Raw genomic sequence first — 20897 nt, forward strand, 5'->3', positions numbered from 1 at the left:
ATTTGCAATTGTACATCTCACCTTGGAATTTGCGTTTGTTTGTTTCATAACCACCCGCCCCTCCCCACCCAACCCCCCTCCCCACCCCACCCCCAAAAAAGCATGCTGTGGGCCGACTGGACCGAACCGTACTGTGCTCTACAAGACCAACTTGCCCACGATGACGCCCACCACAAAGAACAGCACGATGAGGGCCACCGTGCGGGCACTCAGGCCCTCCTCCTTCACCATGGCAACTGAGGAGGAGTGCTGAGATGACATCACGTTGCTCTTCCTCATTCGCAAACCGTCATCCTCCTGTGGTCGGGGAACACAGAGGTGAGGAAGATGAGGGAGGGGAGATGGGGTGGAAGAGACATGGGGGGGGGGGTTGGTTAAGAAATGGCAAATCGGGGAAAGCAAGGCAGGTAGGAAGAAAGTAAAGAAGCAAGTACAAAAAAAAAAAGGATGAAAGGAAGGAGGGAGGTGGAATATAGAAAGGGTGAATTGATGCAGGAAACGGAGCAAGACAGATGGACAGATGAGGAGATTAGGACAGCAGAGGGAGAGAGAGGGGTCAGTGTATCAATCAGTCACTAAGATAAAGTTATATTCATTCAAGAAAAGGGATATGCTTAAATCTGCATTTGACCTAACCCTCCGAGGACCACAAAAAGGCGCCAGGCTTTAACACTCTTGATTTCCCAGCAGCGGGAGGGGAGGGGGGACGGGGGGTCTCTCTGTTAGTTTAATCTGAGCCGCAGGAGCGGCCAACAGTCGTTCTGCCTCTGGCAACACTTAAAGGGGAGGTAGTGGTGGTGTGTTGGGGTGTCTCTCACTTGGCTGTCAGTGGTGTGTGTGTGTGTGTGTGTGTGTGTGTGTGTGTGTGTGTGTGTGTGTGTGTGTGTGTGTGAGAGAGACATGCAAAGTGTATATGTGGGAGAGAGGGAATGTGAAGCGTGTATATGAGTGTGTGAGTGCATGTGCGTGTGTATGACTGTGCACACGTGTGTGTGTGTGTGTGTGTGTGTGTGTGTGTGTGTGACTCATCGCCAGCCAGATATTTAAAAGCACAAAGCCTAAACCCTACTTCAATGATGGTTGTGATTGATGACATGCTCATCGACGGACCAAAAATGCCTTGGGAGCTTACAAGACTGAGGTCTGCCGCTGATTAAGGATCAATTCAAAGTATAAAGGACCAAAGGAGGGGTGGGGTGCTGCTGCAATAGCACTTGAAAGTTTTCAACTTTGAATTAATCAGCCCTCCCTTCTATTCTACTTGTTTTAGGAGTGACTGTCTGACTCACTGCTCAGTTCTTCCGTTTAGAGCAGCCCAAGATGCCCTTTTGAAAGCATTCTCTTTAGAATGTAGGTTTAAGGGGCTTGGTTTAAAAACATCAAAGGGGGATATATAATGTACATGGACATCATGTGTTTGAGTCAAGACTCGCAACCCTTTGATACACATGTCAAGCTTTTCTTTCTACCATCTATTACTGGGCTGACAAAGGGCATGTGAGGTTTGATACAACCCTATGATAAATAGTGTAAAAAAAGATAAAATAAAAACAGAAATGTCATTGTATTAATATTAAAGTTACACTCCACTGTAAAATGTATGCATGTTTTGTCACTTTCTTTCCCTACTGTGTGTACTGCTGCCAACTCCCATTGTTGACCCGGAAGGGTGTGGAGTCTTTGGACAACCAACACACCTGGGGACAGTGAGGAGGTTCATGGGGAGAGTATAACTGCCGTGTAGGAAGGGCTGGGCGATATGGACAAAAAAGATTGTGCCATATCATGATATTATGATATCCAAAGTCCTATACGATATATCCAGTCTCAAATCACAATATCAATACTATAATTTACGAAATCTGTGTGTGTGTAGTTGACGAGGCGACTATTATAACCACTAGTCGCCACTGTGGAAATAATCGAGGATTTCTTTAGATTATAATTTTAAATGTTATTAACATTCCTTTTTTATTTTTATAAATCAGTGGACTTACCTTGCATGTTTTTACCTGATGTGGATTTACCTATGTGAACTATGTGGATTTACCTTTCCTTGTTGCACAAACTGGTCTAGTGAACTGCACCTTAAGAACACTGCACCTTTTTTTTTAATCTCGCCTCATTTATGTAAATGTTCATACTGTATCTTTTTGATTCTTTGACCTGTATCTATCCATTTTTTTTCTTTCCTGCTCTTACTCTATTCTATCCTCTCCCTTCTCACAAAAAGCTACAAAATGATGGAACGTGCTAGAAAAAAAAGAATTTCTCCCACTTCTTTAAACTGATTTTGATATTTTGTCCAGCTTTACTGACTGCATTCTGAACATGGCACATTGCTCTGCAGTAGATTTGAATCGGACATAAATATGACGCCTTAATAATGTGCGTTTCCTGTTCAAATCTGCTGCCGAGCCAAATAATGGGAAAATGATGGTATGAAACGGGTATGTCACCTTCTGGAAGCCTGGGACTACACTTATGCACAGAGCCTATACTCAGAATTCATTGTGAAGGCTTTGTTCACGAGTAGTTCAATACAATACCATTTGTTTTCATGTTTGCTTTTGTTTTCTGTATAGGACTTCTTATTTCATGGATCAGCTATTAGTCACGTCCTTTTGTATTCACACCTGTATTTAATTTCAAGCTGCACTGACTCGACATGATCGGTACTTTTACCGTCTTAAAGAAAACAACAACTCTTGACTATGAAAGCCTTTCTCACCCACCCGGATCTGTTTGTTCTCTTCCCGTAGCCTCTGCGCCTCCATCTGCAGCCTCTTGCACTCCTCCATGATCTTCTTCACCTCCCCATCGTCCAGGGTGGAGCTCATGGACTTCATGGACAGCGTGGAGGACTCCGACTTCAGCAGGCCGGATGACATCATCTTGTTGGACTCCATGTCGTGCTGTTGGGTGTGTTTAAAGAGGAGGTGAGATGTCAGGTACGCATTGGGTGTCACTGATAAGCAGTTCCCTGAGCGACAGGGATGCGAGGGACTGTGATAATGTTTTATTGCCTGTGGTGATGAGGGCGCCGGTATTAGGCACAGAGACACAGCGCCATAGGTACCGTGTACTCACACATTCAAATACAAAAACACATACACATGTGCAAACACAAATGCATGTGCACGAACGCACACACACATACATACATACATGCACCAAGCACACACAAACATTCCAGCCTCCTATCATGTCAGTGGGAGAGTTCATCTAGGGTCGTCCCTTCATAAGTGGATCAAGCTGTTTCCTGCCTATCAGCTGTTATCTCTTGTACAGCAGATATTGTGGTGCACTGCGCCGACTGGGAGCCATGTGGATGTATCTCACAGCTCTTAATGAATTGAAAACAGCAACAAGAGGCAATTTATCCCCTCCTGGTGTTTGTGGAACCTGCACAACTGGGCTCATCCAACAGGGAGCTAATGTCTGCAGCTGCATGTGGTTTGGGAGAAGTCAGAACTATAAAAAACGGTGTGTGAGAAACGGAGAGAGAGCGTGCAAGAGAGAGAGAGAAAGAGCGAGAGAGAGTGCGTGTGGGAGTGTGCACGCACCCTCCTGATGGGTTGTTGATAACAATGCCTGGACAGAGAGAGCTCGCACTGGGGGTCGGTATGATAAGATGGAGGCAGAGATGGAGAGAGGGAGAGAATGAGGACAAACTAAAAGAGAGATAGAGAGAGATAATATGTGGGAGAGACGATATTGTGTGGGTGTGTGTGTGTGTGTGTGTGTGTGTGTGTGAGAAAGGGAGAGAGAATAGAGGGAGTGAAGAGGAGAGAAAGATTGAGTGAGAAAAAGAAGGCAAAGGGGAGTGTGTGTGTGTGTGTGTGTGTGTGTGTGTGTGTGTGTGTGTGTGTGTGTGTGTGTGTGTGTGTGTGTCTGTGTGAGAGAGCTAGAGAGGCAGAGAAAAGGAAAGGAAGGTTGAGTAAGACAGGAAAGAGCGAGTAAGAGAGAAGGAGACAGAACTGGACTCAGCAGAGCGGTAAAAGACACAAGGATGCTGGGAGAGCAAAAAGAGGAGACAGAATGGAGAATGGGGGGGGGGGGGGGTGAAGGAGGAAAGTAGAGAGGAGAGTGCGTGTGTGCTTACCGTTTTCTCATTTTCCACAGGCAACTCAAACATACACCTCAGCTTGGAATCCATCAGTTCATCTGGCTTGGCCTCCTTCCACTAGATACAAGCAGTATAACATGACAGTCTCATTGTTATTGCGCCTAGGCAAGGCAGCACAGAATACTGCAATACCAACAGACAAATATTGAATGATTGTATTTCATGATGTATTTCACAATTTGTAATAATGTGCTTATGTACTGTTGTTTTGTCATTTCCAACTATGGATGAATAAACCATGGATAGCATCTACATGATGCCCTGTTGAAAAACACTTTTGCTACACACGTATGTACAAAGCATCAAACACATTTACTGTACATGGTATCAAGTTTTCACAGCCCCCCCCCCCCCCAGATCCTGTCCAGTAACACAATGGTAAAGATTTCTTTGGGCTATTCAAAAATAGCAGATCTACAAGCTCATAGCGCGGCACCGAGAGTGCCGCGCTATGAGCTTGTAGATCTGCTATTTTGGAAAGAAAACGTAAAAATGTGTGCAAATCTTTTAATATTTATTTTGTAAAGTGAACGTTTGTGACTCAAATCTTTGGTTCTGGGGATTCTACAAATGTCTTCTAAATCCTAAAATATATATATTTGGGCGTGGACCCCCATCTCAAAATATTTTGTTCCACGGACCCCCAGAAGTTGTAACAGAGTTGAAAATGTTTATTCAAATATATATTCAAAGATTTGCTATTCACTATTTTTGAATAGCCAAAGAAATCTTAAAATGACACAGATGCGTTCCCGGTCTTAAAGGGTTAAGAGCTGACTTTGTGCAAGTCCAAAGTAAACCTTATTAGCTCCATCAAAAGAATAAAAGAAAAAAATTGGGAGTAAGACAGTATGAAGTTCAACTTCAATCAGTGGGAGAGAAACAAATAGAGGAGGTTATCTGTCAAACATTGTGGTACATTCAACCAAACAGAGAGAGCTCAGAGAAGCCAAGAACCCCTCCTGCTGAGGCTGGGTGTCAAGATGACCGCACAGAGGGCTCATCCTCAGACATCTGATCAGATACAGATGAGAGACACTACAACAACAGAAAGAGCAGAAACCTCCTGTTGACATGGGTAAATTACTAGTAAAGTTGAACACGTGCTTGACGAGTTTTGTCCAAAACTCTGCCCTTCTCTATCAGCTGTGCTGGTGAGTCAGTGACACAGTGATAGTGGTACCAGTTTAAGAATGCATGGTAAGTTTGCAGACGTAAAAGCTAAAAAGAAAACAGCGGATATCTTACAAGTTACGAGATCGAGCTAACAGGGAAGTTTTGTTTTTCTAATCACGATCTCTATTTAGCTCATTAGCTCAAGTTGGCTGGCTCATGGCTGAGTCAACAGTTTCTAGTTCATGTCTCAGTCAGACTAAATTTCCAGGGAAACAGACACAACACTAGCTCTTTTGAGAGCGAATTGCCACACAATATGAATACGTTTTGAGTGCATGTTTTATTTTGTTGGTAACCATTGTATAATCACAATACACTTGAGGGTGTCAGTGATGTCAGTGATGCTTAGAACTCAGAGTAAGCTTGTTCCTGACTGCATCACTGTCCTGTCAATATGACTGCAAAGCACGTCCATGAGTGTATATTGCTTAATTTTCTTCTGATATCCAAACATATTATCAGTGCATCCCAAGTTCACCGGGGCATTGACAGCCTAAATTGTCTTATGGTTCAAATAAATGGATGGGGCTGGCCAAGGAAATGTTCTTGAATAATGCTCCAACGTCTAATAACAAGTGGTATTTGTTGCCTGTTTGTATACAGTCTAGACTCTAGTAAATCCTGTACAGTATGTGCATGTACTTAGATGGTCAGCAGTCCCTGTGTTCAGTGGCTTTGTTGGGTTGTCAGAGTACCACATGCAAAAGAAACATTCCTTGCACAAAACGTCATACTTGGCAATATTCTGACTCCGATTCTTCAAACTACCCTAGTGGATCCCCCTCCCCCCGGCAACTGCTCCCAGAGGCCATTGGTGCAAATAACTGTGTTGTTAGTCAACCTGCCTATATGGGAAAAAAATCTGGTCTTGTGTATTACCAGTGGGAGTTCTGTTCATTGTGTTCTGGGTCTACAGTTGTTGGGCCGTGAAAGAGGGGAAACTACAGTGGGTAGAGATCGACCACAAGCAGGGCGCTGCAGGCTATTCCTTACACTCTCAATCTGCTCTCAAGTGTTGCTAGAACCTCACATTGGCTTACACAATAACCCACTGGGCTTCACTCTCTGCCTCTGTACAGTGTCTCCTTTGTAACTGTTCCACGGGATGTGTGTACTGTGTGCAATGTCTGTGTGTGGTATACGTAGGCTTACACGATTTTGTGTGTGTCACAACACAATACCAAATTCCCAAGTGTCACGCCAGCGTGTTGCAGTTAATTTACGACTGTATGTGAGCATGTGATAATGAGAGCGCCAACGGGACCACACACACCGTCGTCAAGATAGGTCCTCGCCCTGGCTGTGAGTTGCCCTAACTTGCGATGCGTTGTATGCTAGATTGGCTAATTTCCCTATTTTTTAAAAAGAAAAATGTAAGTATAAAATAGGGCTCAAGTGTTTCAAACAGGTCAAAGACAACACTTATGCTATATCATGACATCCAAAATCCCAGATGATATTTAGTCTCATATGACAATATCAATATAATATCTATATATTATCTATATATTGCCTAGCCCTAACATGCAGAAGTGTGTACTTAAGTTTTTTCATCATTTTTGTAATTGTTATAGCAGATTCAGAGTATATACAGTATGTCTATGCATGTTGCTGGACATCTATGTGTGTATGTGCGTGTGTGTGTGTGTGTGTGCGTGTTTCTGAAATTCTGCCTGAATCCGACCCTGCCCGACCCGGGGCCGATAATGTATGCTAATTGAGCTGGGCTTGGGTTGCGTGAAAAGAAAAGAAAAAAATAATTTGTATTTATTTAATTAATAATAGCAGATCTACAAGCTATATAAGAAACAAGTGAGCACACTTAGTTGTGGTAAAGAAGGATAACGAGAACGGAATGTTTTGTGTGTTTTGTTCTGCGTCGACTGCCAGTAAGAAGATCGCCTACGCTGTGCACTGACTTCCAAGTACATGAACTCCAAAATAAAATCTACTGTTGACAAGTCATCATTGTGAGTTTTATTCTGAAGTTCTGCTCCCAGCTCCAGGAATCTAGTTGAAGCCATTTGTTGATGCTTGTCGTGCAAGACGAACTGAGAACCGATGAAATAAGTGGCCACGTTTTTCTGTCAGAAAGCCTTGGGGGGAGACTTCTCCCTGGGCAATGGATTATAAGTTGTGGGCTCCCTCTCAAATTAACCTTTTTACAACGTGAAAACTATGCACTGTGGGAAGTACAGACCTTTTTCGATCGTCTAGCCTAGCGATGACTGGTGAGTCTTTATCATGTCCATTCATGGATGTTTGTTTTTTATGTGTGCGCATGCGCACATTTGTGCGTGCGTGAGTGTGTCCACTACACAGAGTCACAGCGGGGATATATATTCACCTACTAGAAGTTAATTAGATGCGACCATATGACGTCTCTTTCTCTCGCTCTCCCTCTCTTTATCACTCGCTCTCTTTTCCCCTCTCGTGTGAATTATGTGGCTCTCTCTCTCTCATCCCGTTACCCGTAGCCTACTGTGATTTGAGCCAGCACACGCAGCCATTTCTGGCATGAACTTGTTTTTTTTTTTTTTACTTTCAGGCTATCGGGCCGGTCTCTGGCCTAAAAGTATGGTAATTGCTCTGGCCAGGCTTGGTTCGGGCCGGGCCCGGTTCGGGTCGGACATTAATTATCAGGCCTGTTTAGAACTCTTGTGTGTGTGTGTGTGTGTGTGTGTGTGTGTGTGTGTGTGTGTCTGTGTGTCTGTGTGTCTGTGTGTCTGTGTGTCTGTGTGTCTGTGTGTCTGTGTGTCTGTGTGTGTGTGTGTGTGTGTGTCTGTAGTCAGGGTACTCACAACTCCCTCCATGTCGGTCATGTCAGGCGGTGCCAGCAGGGACTGGACCATAAACTTGTGTTTGCTCTTTTCATTGGGGTCATAGTCAAAAGGCTGCAGCATAACTGCAACACAACAAGACACACAAATAAAGTCAGCATTAACCACATGAACCTAAGCGTCCCTATCCTGGGCATGTCATGTGAACATTCGGCAGAAATAGCCGAGCTTGTACAGTAGATCGCGTATTTTCGGCTAACAGATATGGTGTAAACGGAATAAAGGAGGAGACCCAGTATAAAACCCTGGGGGACCTGGTCAACAATGTATTTAGGGTTTAAGTGGTTAAAATATTAAATATCAAGTTAAAATGAGCATATCCTTGTCCTATCTACAGCAAGGAAACATTTATAGTTGTTGCTTTTAATTCAACTCTAACCAACAGCGACAAGTCAGGTGGATAATTGCATTAACATCATCCAAATCACAGTAGATAGGCAGGATTTGATTTGCAGGTGAAGTTAAGCAATAAAACTTGTCCCTCCTGAACGTGAACACTTATGGAATGTCAGCGATTAGGCCCTCAGCACTCTTCGTCAGCGACTTTCCCCACTCTTAACTCAGTGTTCCAGATCAGTCCAAAGTATTAAAAGGGGAATTAGTGAGCGTCGAGCGCCCGTATATTTGTCAAAACGGTAAACTAGGGGCCTAGGCAGCTCTGAGGCTCTGCGCTCACCCCTGCTGCTCGGAAATATGGCGGAGGTGATTTATTTCCATGTTAGTGTTACCATGACAGCGAAACACTGATGGATCTACAAATACCCTGGGGGGTAATCTTTCCAACAGCTTCTAACGCCGTTGTTTTTCATCTCAACGTTACATATCGCTCTAATAAAAAGCAGGTGTGGGGCTGGAATGGTACTTTTTAACCCATCACCACATCAGCGCACTTGAGTCGGTGGTGTGTTATTTGATGTCATTCCAGTGGCCGAAAAGGTATTTTAAAGCTGTAACGATGATTTACAATGATCACTTTCATATGTCGGTAAAAAAAAAAAAAACATTCCAGTCAGAGCTTAAGGGAGCCTTGCAGTGGAGAGGGGATAAAAATGACTACTGATGCGTGATCTTTTTCTCTCGTTTGTTGCAGTTTTGAAAAAAAAATACTTCCAGGCTGGAACTCAAAAGGCAAATCTTAAATATCAGTGCCAACTCTGAGCAATGCGTGATTCTTTGGCTTTGGTTTGAAACAAATGACCTCTTAATTTCAAAGCCAGCAATGGTTGCTCTCAGATGTGGCTACCAGGATGGTTCTTGTATATGGCACATGCCAATTCTCCCCAGAGTGGAAAAACCTCAGAGTTGTAGTGCGCCATTACAGCAATCAAGGCAGTTCAATATAGCAAACCAGAACCAGACGGCGGGAACAGATTGAGAACGTCCTGTTTCAGTCAGGCCCAATTTGCACGGCCATCTACCTTGGGTCTGAGGGGACAGCACCGGAGAATGGAGGCAGGAAGGCGTGTGAAGCCTGATTTATACTTAGTTGCGTGCCTGTGTTATGCATCAAAAATAGTAGATCTACAAGCTCACAACGTGTCGCCCTGTGCCGTGAGCTTGTAGATCACTTTTTTTTTTCAAGTATAAATCGGGCGCGAGTTCTTCGAGGAACACAAAGAGTAAGCTAAATGTCTTTGATCTGCAGTCTTTAAAGAGGAAACACTTCTTCTGCCAATAGCGTGATTTAGTATTCTGACTTCACACTGGGCATTCATTCATAAAACTGAGATTAATTGTAATCAACACGGTTGAGCAGGATTGTAATCTGCGTGTTTGCCTGCTTGTTGTTGATGAATGGAACTATCAGAAGGGGAGAGGTTGGGTTGTAAAGCGAAGTTTCCCTTTCCTGTCGCTAATTAATTGGGTCCCTTGAGAAGAGAAGTTAACTACAGAATTAATTAAATACCCATCTTTGAGTGTTTACAGCGGTCTCCCAATGCTTCTGTTCCATTCACAATACAGTGCTCTCCAGCCCTCTATAGGCCATATTCATACAGCATCCATTTTGCCCTTACGTCAAAGACGTTTACAACGCCTTTTTGAGGAAGACAGCTTATCATCATGTCTTCCTTGTTCATTACCGTTTGTGAGGAAAAATTGGTCAAAGATCAGCAGACCTACTGAGGTGCTTGACACTGGGAAAGAAACGTGGGAAAGAAAAGTAAATAAGGGTCATAGGCCTAGTGGGAGAACTCACAATGACCTACAAGCTATATTCATAAAGCCCCTTTATATTCAGGTTTCTCAGAGGAGCCATGCAGATCTCACACTACTACTGAGTGTGTTCTCCTGGGTCCATCTTATTCAATATAATTCAGAGGTTAGCAGACTTGTTCCAGTGTGGGAACTTACCACCTACTTCTGGCCTCCAGCCAAATGGTGGTAAACTTTGACTTTTGGCAAGTATGTCTACTCTACAAGACAATGGCAGGCAACACATTTCTTTTTAAAGAAACGGCTGCTTAAATAATGACAGTATGTGGTGAATTCTGGATCAGCCGCTGAAGCCATTCAACAAAAAGGTTAGGCTTCCTGCCCTGCTAGTCTGAATGTTTTGTAAATATGGTACTAGACAGACATTGGGTAATTATATCACACATCAGGAGATTATTATTTATTTATTAACATCGGGAGATGGGTGCCCACTTTAATCTGCTCATGATGACGATATTCCTATGCTGTCATAATGTGGGCAAACTGGAATTGTGCTCTATGGAAAGTTGTGGCTATTGCACTGTCAAGTTAATGATGATAATTGCAACAAAAGAATGTTATTTAACTTTTGGAATACCCTGAGAACATTGACATGTTCTGAGAGCTTAGCAGGCCCACTTGAGACAATAAAGAACTTTTGACTTCCTCCCAAAAGCAGATCAATATTTGTTGAAACAGGGATTTTTTAGGCCAAAGATTTTTCCAATGGGTGCTGGATAACACCAATCAAGCTCAGCACCATTCCTGTGGTGTGGGCTACATTTAACATATAAAGTTTCGGCCGGGTTAAGCTTCAAAAGCACTGTTTGTATTCTCTGCTTAGCCAGCAAATGACACATCAGGGGTTTGTAGGTATCCTGTGGCAGAGCCTTCCCTCTCGTTCCGACAAGACGTAAATTTCCATGTAAATTTTAAGCAGCTCTGTTTACAATTACTGACTAGAGACAGACTAGACGGGAAGAGGTTACTACTCCTGTACAGTGCTTGGCAACGTGGGAAATTACCACCAGCAAAATGCTGGTAAATTTTGGATTAAGGATTCTACAGAGCTGCTCTGATTCCAATTAGAGAGCTGGGGCTCTCACTGAAGACAGACCGGACAGAAAGAGGTTTGAGTTCCTTAGGTCAATGGTGATTCAATGTGTAAACTACAATCCTGGTGGGACCAAAACATGATGTGACCTTTATCAGCCTAATGAGGGTGACAAATGACAGCAGTTAACAGAGTAGACTGGAGCTAGTTTGTCGCTCGCTACTGACTGCTGTCCCATGTGACACAGTGTGCAGACTGTGACACCAGAGCTGGTGGGTTGTAAATGGCAGAGGTGATGTAGCCTGGAAACCCTAGCCCGTACTTGTGTCCTTCATAGAGCCCGGCTGGGGTTGGGGAGGGGGGAAGGGGAATAGGTCAACTAGCAAGAAGGAGGAGTAAGTTGAGGATGGAGGGGGGGACAAATGTAGGCCTGGCTGATACTGTAGCTAAAATCATAATCAAAACAGACAGTTTAATTTATTTGACCAGTGTCAAGGTCCTTACACACCGGGGCGATTTTTTTCATGCGAATAATACGTTTTTTTTAAAAACCTTATAAAGTCAATGCAAACTTCCACACCAGTTTCGCGGAGCGAAAAAAGCGTCTTTTAATTATTCGGAACGAGTCAGAATTTTGCGTATATTCGCATATTCGCCGGTGTGTAACCGCCTTTACTGTTGAAATGCAGGATGATCAAATCCCTGTTCCTAAATTCCTCCCATTAAATGAAAATAAAACAGAATAACAAGGGTGAATGAGATGTCAAACAGCATGCATACAGGATTTGATAGTATATTTTTCTATTCTCTCCTGCTACCTTGATCTTTATATAAATATATTTTTAAGTTGTATTTTTTGTTTATTTAGATGGACAATACTGCAAGCTGAGACAGAAACAGGCAGCGAAGGAAAGCTAAACTGGTACATATGGCTCTGGAGATGGCTGCTTTAACCACTTAAACCCTAGATACGCCCCCAGGGGTCTATACTCGGCCCCCTCCTTTTTTCCCTCCACACAATGTCATTGCTGAAGAGATTTTTGATGAATGTTCACCCCAGATTAGAGACACAAGGGTTCATGAGGTTAACTACATCGGCGTGACCTCTCACTCACTTATTACCTGAGACGTTGATGGAGGTGCCTGCATCGAGGATGCCACTGTTCGGCCGGACACAGTACCGGCGCGGTGCTGTTGTCTTTACCTTGAAACACACATTCCTGTCTGTAGGGTTGGAGAGCTTGAGAGTCGTGGTGATCACGTCTGAGAACGGACCTGCGGGGAAAGGGAGACAAAGTGGCCACTTTTTAGAATTGGTCATCTGTTTGTTTTGTACAGATATTTTCTTTAGGCAATTTATTGCAACTTTTAGATTGATTGAAAATCCCAGTTTATGAATCGACAGAACGTGAGAACAGTGCAGTGAGAGAAAGAGGTGTGCTAACTCCAGGAATTGAGTACCATCAAGGAAAAGTATGAGAGGACATAGAAAATCCATCAAAGACCATAGCATGTCAGACATAGTGCACTGTTTGAGAAACATTTAACTCATTGAGTGCCATTAACGTGTTTCATGTGTTTTTACCACTATGGCGCAACGTGCCAATGACGTGTTTGACGTGTTTTTGAAAAAATAGTAAGAAAACTTTTTTTGGAAAAACATGTTCAGAACCCAAGATATAATTATCTGAAGATTTGCAGCTCCATCCACTCCTTGCTTAACGTATAACTGAAAAAGGCTGTATCTCGCTTCCTAGTTCCTAAGCACTTTTTTTTTACTTTGAAAAAAACTCTTGGGACAACATAATATAGAAGCAATTCTGGCACTCAATTGTACTACCTACTGTATGAGTATGTAAAAGAACAAAAACGAATCAACAAAACGTCATTGAGTGACGAATAAACGGCAATCAATGAGTTAAGTACTGTCAATACTTCAAATAAACACCTCGGCCTGTTGCCTCAACCAAGCACTGCTTGTAAACCTAACTTTGAGTTTAACCATCCCACTTAGCTGCTTAACATCATAAGCAACACTTCACCTCAAGAGATTGAAAGAGTGAATTGTACACATGCAGTAATCCACTTCACAAGCTTATGAGTTCTCCTTTATAAAGCAGCTGATTCTGTTAGGGCATAGCGAATTACAGCTAGCATTGTAAATACAGACCACATCTCTGAGGCACTGGAAGGCCAGATGCATTAATGTCTCTCAACAACACTCATTCATCAACAACACTGGAGCCCTCATAATATAAAAAAAGCAAGGGCGTTACAACAGTGATTTGTTTTATTTCACACCAAGTGCTGAGAGAGGTAAACTCAGGTTAAGTGGTGCTGTGGGCACTACACAGCTGACTGGTGCTGGAGCATACAACACTGTCAAGATTCAAAATAAAATGTGTGGTAAAATGTGTGCAGTGATACATTTCGATGCACATGATGGTAAAAAGGTCAATATCAGGATACAGTAGATTGCGCATATCTGAGGACATAGGAAAACAGTAGAATATTTGTAATATTGAAAGTAATTTTATTGGACATCATTCAATGTGTGCAATCAAATATTGCATAAAACAGCCGAAATGGAAACATCAGGTTTAGATCAAATTCCGCAAGAGTCGTAAGAACGATTTTACATTTGTTGTTACCAACAACCAATGTGATAGTGTTACATAAACACATTTATCACATAAATGCACTAGCAATATGTTTGTTGCTTGGGATTGCAGGGATTGCAGATTGCAGACTAATGTCCCAAACATGTGGGCCAAAGGGATAAAATAAATATTTATATTTATGAATAAGTATTAATAGTTTGGGATGGGATTTTAACTTAATTAAAAAGTCTGACTTATAGCCTAGTCGATATTTGGAGAAGGTTGGTGAGCTGATAGGCCTCATATCGCCCAGGGATAGAATGACATTTGACAAGCAGTAGCTGGAATTACATTTGGCAAGCAGTCATTGGTAGACAGACAGAAGTAAATGGCTAATCAGAAGAGAAAGCATGATGAGCACAGGTGGCACAGACTTCACATAGCACAATACCTACTCGATAACACGTCTCTGTACTTTTTTGTGTCCGTTCAGGTGGACTTCCAACAGGTGACAAGTAACACTGCTGACTTCCGATTGCTCAGAGAATCTTAGTGAGGATGTAATTGCTGGTGTAGACTGTAGAGTGTACGGATGTGATCAAATGGACCCTTACATGCCTTGCACAACAACAGTACTACAGTTTTTTCTAATCATTAATTACATTTAATATGCATTAATGACTAAACCACCAATCCATGGATGGATCCTGTGTGTTGTGCTGACCAGGTCTGCGAGCGGCCCTTGTTGTCTTTTCTTGTCTTGTCTTTGTCTAGCGAGTCTGTTTTTGCTTTATTGAAATAATCAAACTAATCGATTTAATCTATATAAAACAATATTATCTGTATTCAACTTTGGGCGGGACGGTACAAAAACTGAAAAGAAAAAGCTAAAAGAAAAAAACCCAACAACAACAAATGTACATGGTCAGCCTTCTCCAAATGAAATTTGATCTAAGTCTTGTTTTTTCATCTGATCATTACCTCTTGGAATGTCTTCGATCAAAGTGCACTCTATTGCAATCTATTTATGTGAATATTTACCTCGTTGTTTATTGACTTGAGTTCATGCTTACTCTGCTTATTCCGACCTCCACTTTTAAGTCACTCTGGGATAAGAGCGTCTCCTAAATGCCAAAATTGTAGATTGTATTGTGTATTCCAACTACTATGTATTGTATTTTTAATAATCTAAACCAGTCATCCTAGAAATAAAGGCTGGTTGGCCCAAGTCAGGTTACTTACAGGACAGCTAGGAGTTAGGACACTGAGGACAACTAGAAGTTAGGTGGAGTGGGGACATGGGACAATTTAGAGTTAGGATGAGTGGGGAGATTGAGGATAACTAAATTAAGTTACTATATTACTTAGATTTGTTTATTTAGACGGTACAATACACATTAATACATGAGCATGAATTCAATCAAAGGAACATGATCTCATGTAAACATGCCGGATTTAGCTAGAAGCTCATTTCCATCCGCAGTCTCCACACCACAATAACAACATGACAAAAACAGAAGAGAAGATAGAAGAGCCTAAAAATGTATTTTAAGAATACAATACCTAGTTTAAACCTAACAAAAAACCTAAATACCTACCATAAAGTTGAATACCTAAACAATAAAATATCTAAAGATATACCTAAGATTTAAGTTAGGGTAAGTGGGGACATTGATGACATCATGTAGCCCTACTTCTGCACACACTTCTTATTTTAGGTGAGAACCGTGTATAAGCCCTATATGGGTTTCCTTTCTCACCTGCACTTATTTCTGTTCTTTTAACAATTGTTACCCTACAGTATGTATTGTTTTTATTGTGTAAAGGAGGTAAGATGAGTGTGGACATTGAGGACAACTAAAATAAGTTAGGATGAGTGCTAACAACAATGAGGACAACTAGGAGTTAGAATGAGAGTGGAGACATTGAAGACAACTCGGAGGTAGGATGAGTGTGGGGTCATTGAGGACAACTAAGAAGTAGGAGTTTGGCCCTCTCTCTGCATAAACACTCTTAGCCCTGGTGAAGTTATCAAATGCACAGTGTCCCTAAATAGGAATACAACTTCCCGGTCCCCCCATCACAACAAACTACACTTTTGGCCGATGACTTTAGGCTCTATTGATTAGCGAAGCCTGGGATGCACTTTTGACAAAGGCAATTCAGAGATTTGAATTTGTTTGAAGGGAAACACGCTATTAATATGCAGATTTTAGTTCATTCTTGAAGATGATCGAAATCTATAGAAATTATATTCATGATACATTCCATAATGACAGTATATTCCCCTTTCCCTCCATTATCTGTTCCTATAATTCTCATTATGCATTTTGCAGGCAGGCACTGGCATGGCACACCCATACAGTCCATCTATGGCCTCCATTACATCAACATGATTTATGCTTTCTTAAGTCAAGACAGATATTTTTCTACGAACAAGGACAACAGTCACTGATGTTAGCAGCTAAAAAGCAAGCAAGTGTTATAGTTTTTCCTATTCACAGATTTGACCCTAGTGACTACACTGGGGTAAACTTATCAGCACAACTACTGCTGTGTTTCAGAAAGACAGAAATATAGAGATGTTATAACATGTGTTGGTTTCCCTTTAGTTTAAATACATCATTGTCTAAGACAATATGACCAGATTGATACATATTATTGTGTATTACTTGTTTTAAGTCTACTTTAACTGTGTGTGTGTGTGTGTGTGTGTGTGTGTGTGTGTGTGTGTGTGTGTGTGTGTGTGTGTGTGTGTGTGTGTGTGTGTGTGTGTGTGTGTGTGTGTGTGTGTGTGTGTGTGTGTGTGTGTGTGTGTATGTGTGAATATGTGTGCGTGTGTGTGAATATGTGTGCATGCATGTGTGTGATGGGAGGTTGGGTGCGTCTGTGCAGAGACCTGACTATGCATGCATAGGAGACTGGTTAGGCTAATAGCCTATTTATTGCCGAGAAAGAGTCACTTGCATCTTAATTTCAGGGGTTATGAAGCTGAACCACTGCATACCTTTCATAGCATTTGTGATGAGACTGGCCAACCTCAAATTTAAACCACAAATTTTGTTTCACATCTTTGAATGGTGCCAGGCTGCCAGTGACCTAATACTAGTTTAATAAACTCCGATAACTCAGTAAGGCAATGTTATTTTTGTGAAAGCCATTTGACAAAATCCAAAAGGCTTTTAGACCAGGGCACCGTGCCTGCAACATAGCAATATTGGGCCTATACAGTAAATGGCTGTACAAATAGCTTTAATATTGGGGCTTAAACATTCCATAGTAGGTACTCAAGATTAAATTATAGCTGAGATCGGTTAGACACTTAGGAAAACAATGATAAGATCTAAAGGTTGGGTATTTGTGTGGGTCTGGGAGATTTAGTTTAGTCTACCAATAAAATAACATATTACTATGCCACAGTAGCTAGTGTAGACAGGAGAAATAGTCTGCCTTTAAGGGACAGTAGTACTCTGTAAAAAGCTAGGAAGTAAGCTGTTTCAGAATTAGCACATACACCAGATTCTAGATAAGGTTTCACCCCAGTAAATGTCCAGAGCAACTGACACTTCCCTTCCCCATTGAGCCAGCACAGAGAGGAAATTCAGACCCTCACAAACTTGGCTGAACATCTGAGAGGGCTTCAATCTTCAATGAAAGGACTCACGCCAGTGACTACTGTACACCTGATCTACAACTTCCTGAAAGTACCTTGGGATAGTGTCCAACTCACAGAAACCACAAAATTCAGTTTAAAAAGAACTCTGTTGGGCAGACACTTGATGCCGTTGCTGTTATCTGTGAAGGACTTATAAATAGCAGATCAAGTGTGGCGAGTTGGATGTGTGTTGAAAACATTAGTTAAAATTAGCCATGACAAAGTAGGATAAGCGATGCAAAGAAAATAATGAATGCCTGAAGAAATCCATTCCCTCCACATCGAACAGCCTTAGGTTCAAGGCTAAGTTTGCACCGAGAGCTTCTCTATGGCCTACATAATGTGTTAATTTAACTCTGATAGTGTACAAATTTAACTAACAGACCAGCAACAACGCGTGCCTGTTTGTTAACTGAAGCCTGGGTGGCTACATGTGATTAAAGGTGAATCTCTATAGTACACAAGGTATAGACTCACTCTCTTCTGTCCAGCAAAAAATGGTGTGATACCAGTTACACTGGCATTACTAAAGGATAAAAAGAACCTCACCTCACTAAACCTTAATTTGAGCATTAGATTTATGGTAGAGCTGTAATTCCCCCTGCATTACAGCTGTTTTCTGAATATTTTAATTTGTTGTCTGCAGTCACTTACATTGCTTAGAGAACTTACTTAGAGAACGATAAGTTTTTAATCTGTCGCAAATAGCAACACACAGCCTAATGTGTGTGATATCTGGAGTATGGGCAATGTGCTCAGTGAATGCAATACACAACAATGTTATTATAAGCTGTAAGTGAATGCAACACAACAATGTTATAAGCTGTATAAGTAAGCTATTCGGGGATGGATGGATGTTGCAATCCTGTGACACCTGCTTCTGCTCTCAACGCCCATTAGTTCCTCGGAAACATTAATAATCATTAGTTCCTCTGAGACATAAATCACGATGGTGATGTGGCCGTGATGAATGGCATATAAAACGTGATCCCATCCTGGGATCACGTTTTATATTGCCATCATCACGACCACATCACCATCCTGTGTCAAGTTGTTTAATGACAGCTGGCCAGCAAGGCAGGCAGGCAGAGCGACACAGCCAATCAGAGAGCAGCAAAGCTAATGCTAGCGAGACAACCCCCAGTGCTAAGGATGTTGCAGCTAATGCGCACTGTTAACTCTAAGCTATCAGAAAGACAAGTGTCATTCATTCATTCATTCATTCATTCGTCTGACTATTGTCCTGCCGAATACAGTTCCCTTTCGTCCATTTCCACATTGCTTTAGTGACTGTCAGCTGCTGCAGCGCAAACGTCTCTCTGACAGACTGCCTGGGCCTGGCTGGCTAGCTTTAGCTAGCGCAAGCTAATCCGGGGCTAACTAAGCTAGCTGTCATGTTCCATGGCTGCTGCTGTGGAGCTGCTGTGGCGTTTGACCTGGCCAACTGTCCTTCTAGAATTCTCGTTATTCCTGGTGGTACAGTCCGGGGACAGGTGGTGCAGGTTATGCCCGGGGTTCGTCCCCCCCTGTCCCACCGGGCCTGCACCCTCCATCCATCCTCTCCCCCCTCCACCACGGGCCCTCCTCCCCTCTCCCCTCGCTTACCTCGGAATTTCAGCTCGTGCTGAGGCTCCAAGAGCAGAACCTGTTCTGGCCTGGCCATGTCCCAGCGGTTGGAAGGAAAGGAAAGGAAAAGGAATCGGGGCTTTTTCTCAATGCAACCACTTGCTGGCGGTTGTTGGACTTGTTATGATGTTGTCGCTGGGTTGTTGCGATGTTCTTAATTGATGTTAATTGGGTTCTTAGATCCTGCCCCCCGGTACACTGGCTGGTGGTGCTGCTCGAGCTACTAGCGGCTGTTGTGATGCAGCAGGAAGGGAGTGAGAGCAGGCTGTATGGTGCGACGTCACTGGCCCTGTGCTGCATAGCCACTCATACAGCCAGAGGAGAGAGGGACCTGCACCCTATGCCTGCACCTTACTGTACACACCTAGGCTGTTTGAGTTCAATAATAATAATATAATAATAATAATAAACTTAATTTGTTGTATAGCACCTTTCATGACATGAAATGCAGCTCAAAGTGCATTACAGAGCAAGAATCCAATTACAGAAAAGGTACAAATAATCTAAAAATAAGGCAAAAAAAGAAAAGCAAAAACAACATTAAAATAATAGCAAAAAGGCAGTATTGTTTGATTTTCTTAATGTTTGATTTTTCAATGCACTTTGTATTTTATAGATGTATAGGTTTTTTATTCTAGTACTGATTATTTACAGTGGTGGGAAAGCAACATTTACTTTAACAGAGTACATTTACTTAAGTACTGTACTTAAGTACAATTTTGAGGTATTTGTACTTCCAAGGTATTTCCAATTTTCAGTACTTTTACTTCTACTCCACCACTACATCTCAGAGGCAAATATTATACTTTTACTCCACTACAGTTATACCGTATGAAAACTTTAGTTACTAGTTACTTTGTAGTTTTAGAATATTATTACAAAACATACATTAACAACTTCAGCCCTATTTAAACTTTGGCTATATGAAAATAAAAATATTTTGAACATAGCAGATCTACAAGCTGTGAGCTTGTAGATCTGCTATTTTCAAAACATTTAATACATTTTATACATTTGAAAACTTTCTACTTTTGGTACTTCAAGTACATTTTGATACCAATACTTTTGTACTTTTACTCAAGTAAATTTTTAATTCCAGACTTTTACTTGTAACAGAGTGTTTCTACGTTGCAGTATTAATACTTTTACTTAAGTAAAATAATTGGAGTACTATTTCCACCATTGATTATTTAGTCAGCATTGTTGAAATAACTTTGTTAGCTTGATTAAACTGCTTTATAAATAGGCCTATAATAATAGTAATAATAATATTAGTAGCAGTAGTATAGCTGAATTTATTAAATATTTAACTACATAGAACACTATATATATATATACAATTCCAGTGTGTAGGTATTGATTTAACTTTTCTGGTACCAGGCCCATGGCAGCTGTTGCTCAGGCTTTCACAACAGCACTCATTCACAGATAATGAATTCCCATTATTTAGAGTAATTTTGTTTACTGAAAGCAAAAGGATTAAGTCGGGACCCTAATTAATCAAACTGCCACAAATTAGTACTATACAGTAAAAATAAAAAATGGATCACATGTGTATATTCACATACAAGCTAACAAAGGGATAGTGAATGAGCCTGGTGTTCAGAAATTGCCAAGTTAACTT

The 20897-nt window shown here is 41.7% G+C and overlaps 1 protein-coding gene across 1 annotated transcript; it reads right to left on the reverse strand.

Moving 5' to 3' along the window:
• Window positions 1–96: 96 nt before the first annotated feature.
• Window positions 97–19506, reverse strand: vapb (VAMP (vesicle-associated membrane protein)-associated protein B and C). Its single transcript, XM_080423370.1, has 6 exons — window positions 19253–19506; window positions 12515–12667; window positions 8107–8210; window positions 4106–4186; window positions 2736–2915; window positions 97–297 (listed from the first exon to the last, which is right to left on the reverse strand). Exons 1-6 carry the CDS (start codon window positions 19308–19310, stop codon window positions 139–141), a joined length of 735 nt encoding a protein of 244 aa, XP_080279496.1. The 5' UTR covers window positions 19311–19506; the 3' UTR covers window positions 97–138.
• Between the last annotated feature and the right edge of the window lie 1391 nt (window positions 19507–20897).

This window comes from Gymnoscopelus braueri (genome assembly GCF_963280865.1).
Source record: "Gymnoscopelus braueri genome assembly, chromosome: 3".
NCBI classification, from domain to species: domain Eukaryota; kingdom Metazoa; phylum Chordata; class Actinopteri; order Myctophiformes; family Myctophidae; genus Gymnoscopelus; species Gymnoscopelus braueri.

Coding starts and splice junctions, on each gene's coding strand:
- vapb (XM_080423370.1), bottom strand. CDS start 19,310: ATGGCCAGGCCAGAACAGGTTCTGCTCTTGGAGCCTCAGCACGAGCTG. Junction 8,211..12,514: donor CACCTCCATCAACGTCTCAG/GTAATAAGTGAG, acceptor GTTGTGTTGCAG/TTATGCTGCAGCCTTTTGAC. Junction 298..2,735: donor AAGAGAACAAACAGATCCGG/GTGGGTGAGAAA, acceptor CCCCGACCACAG/GAGGATGACGGTTTGCGAAT.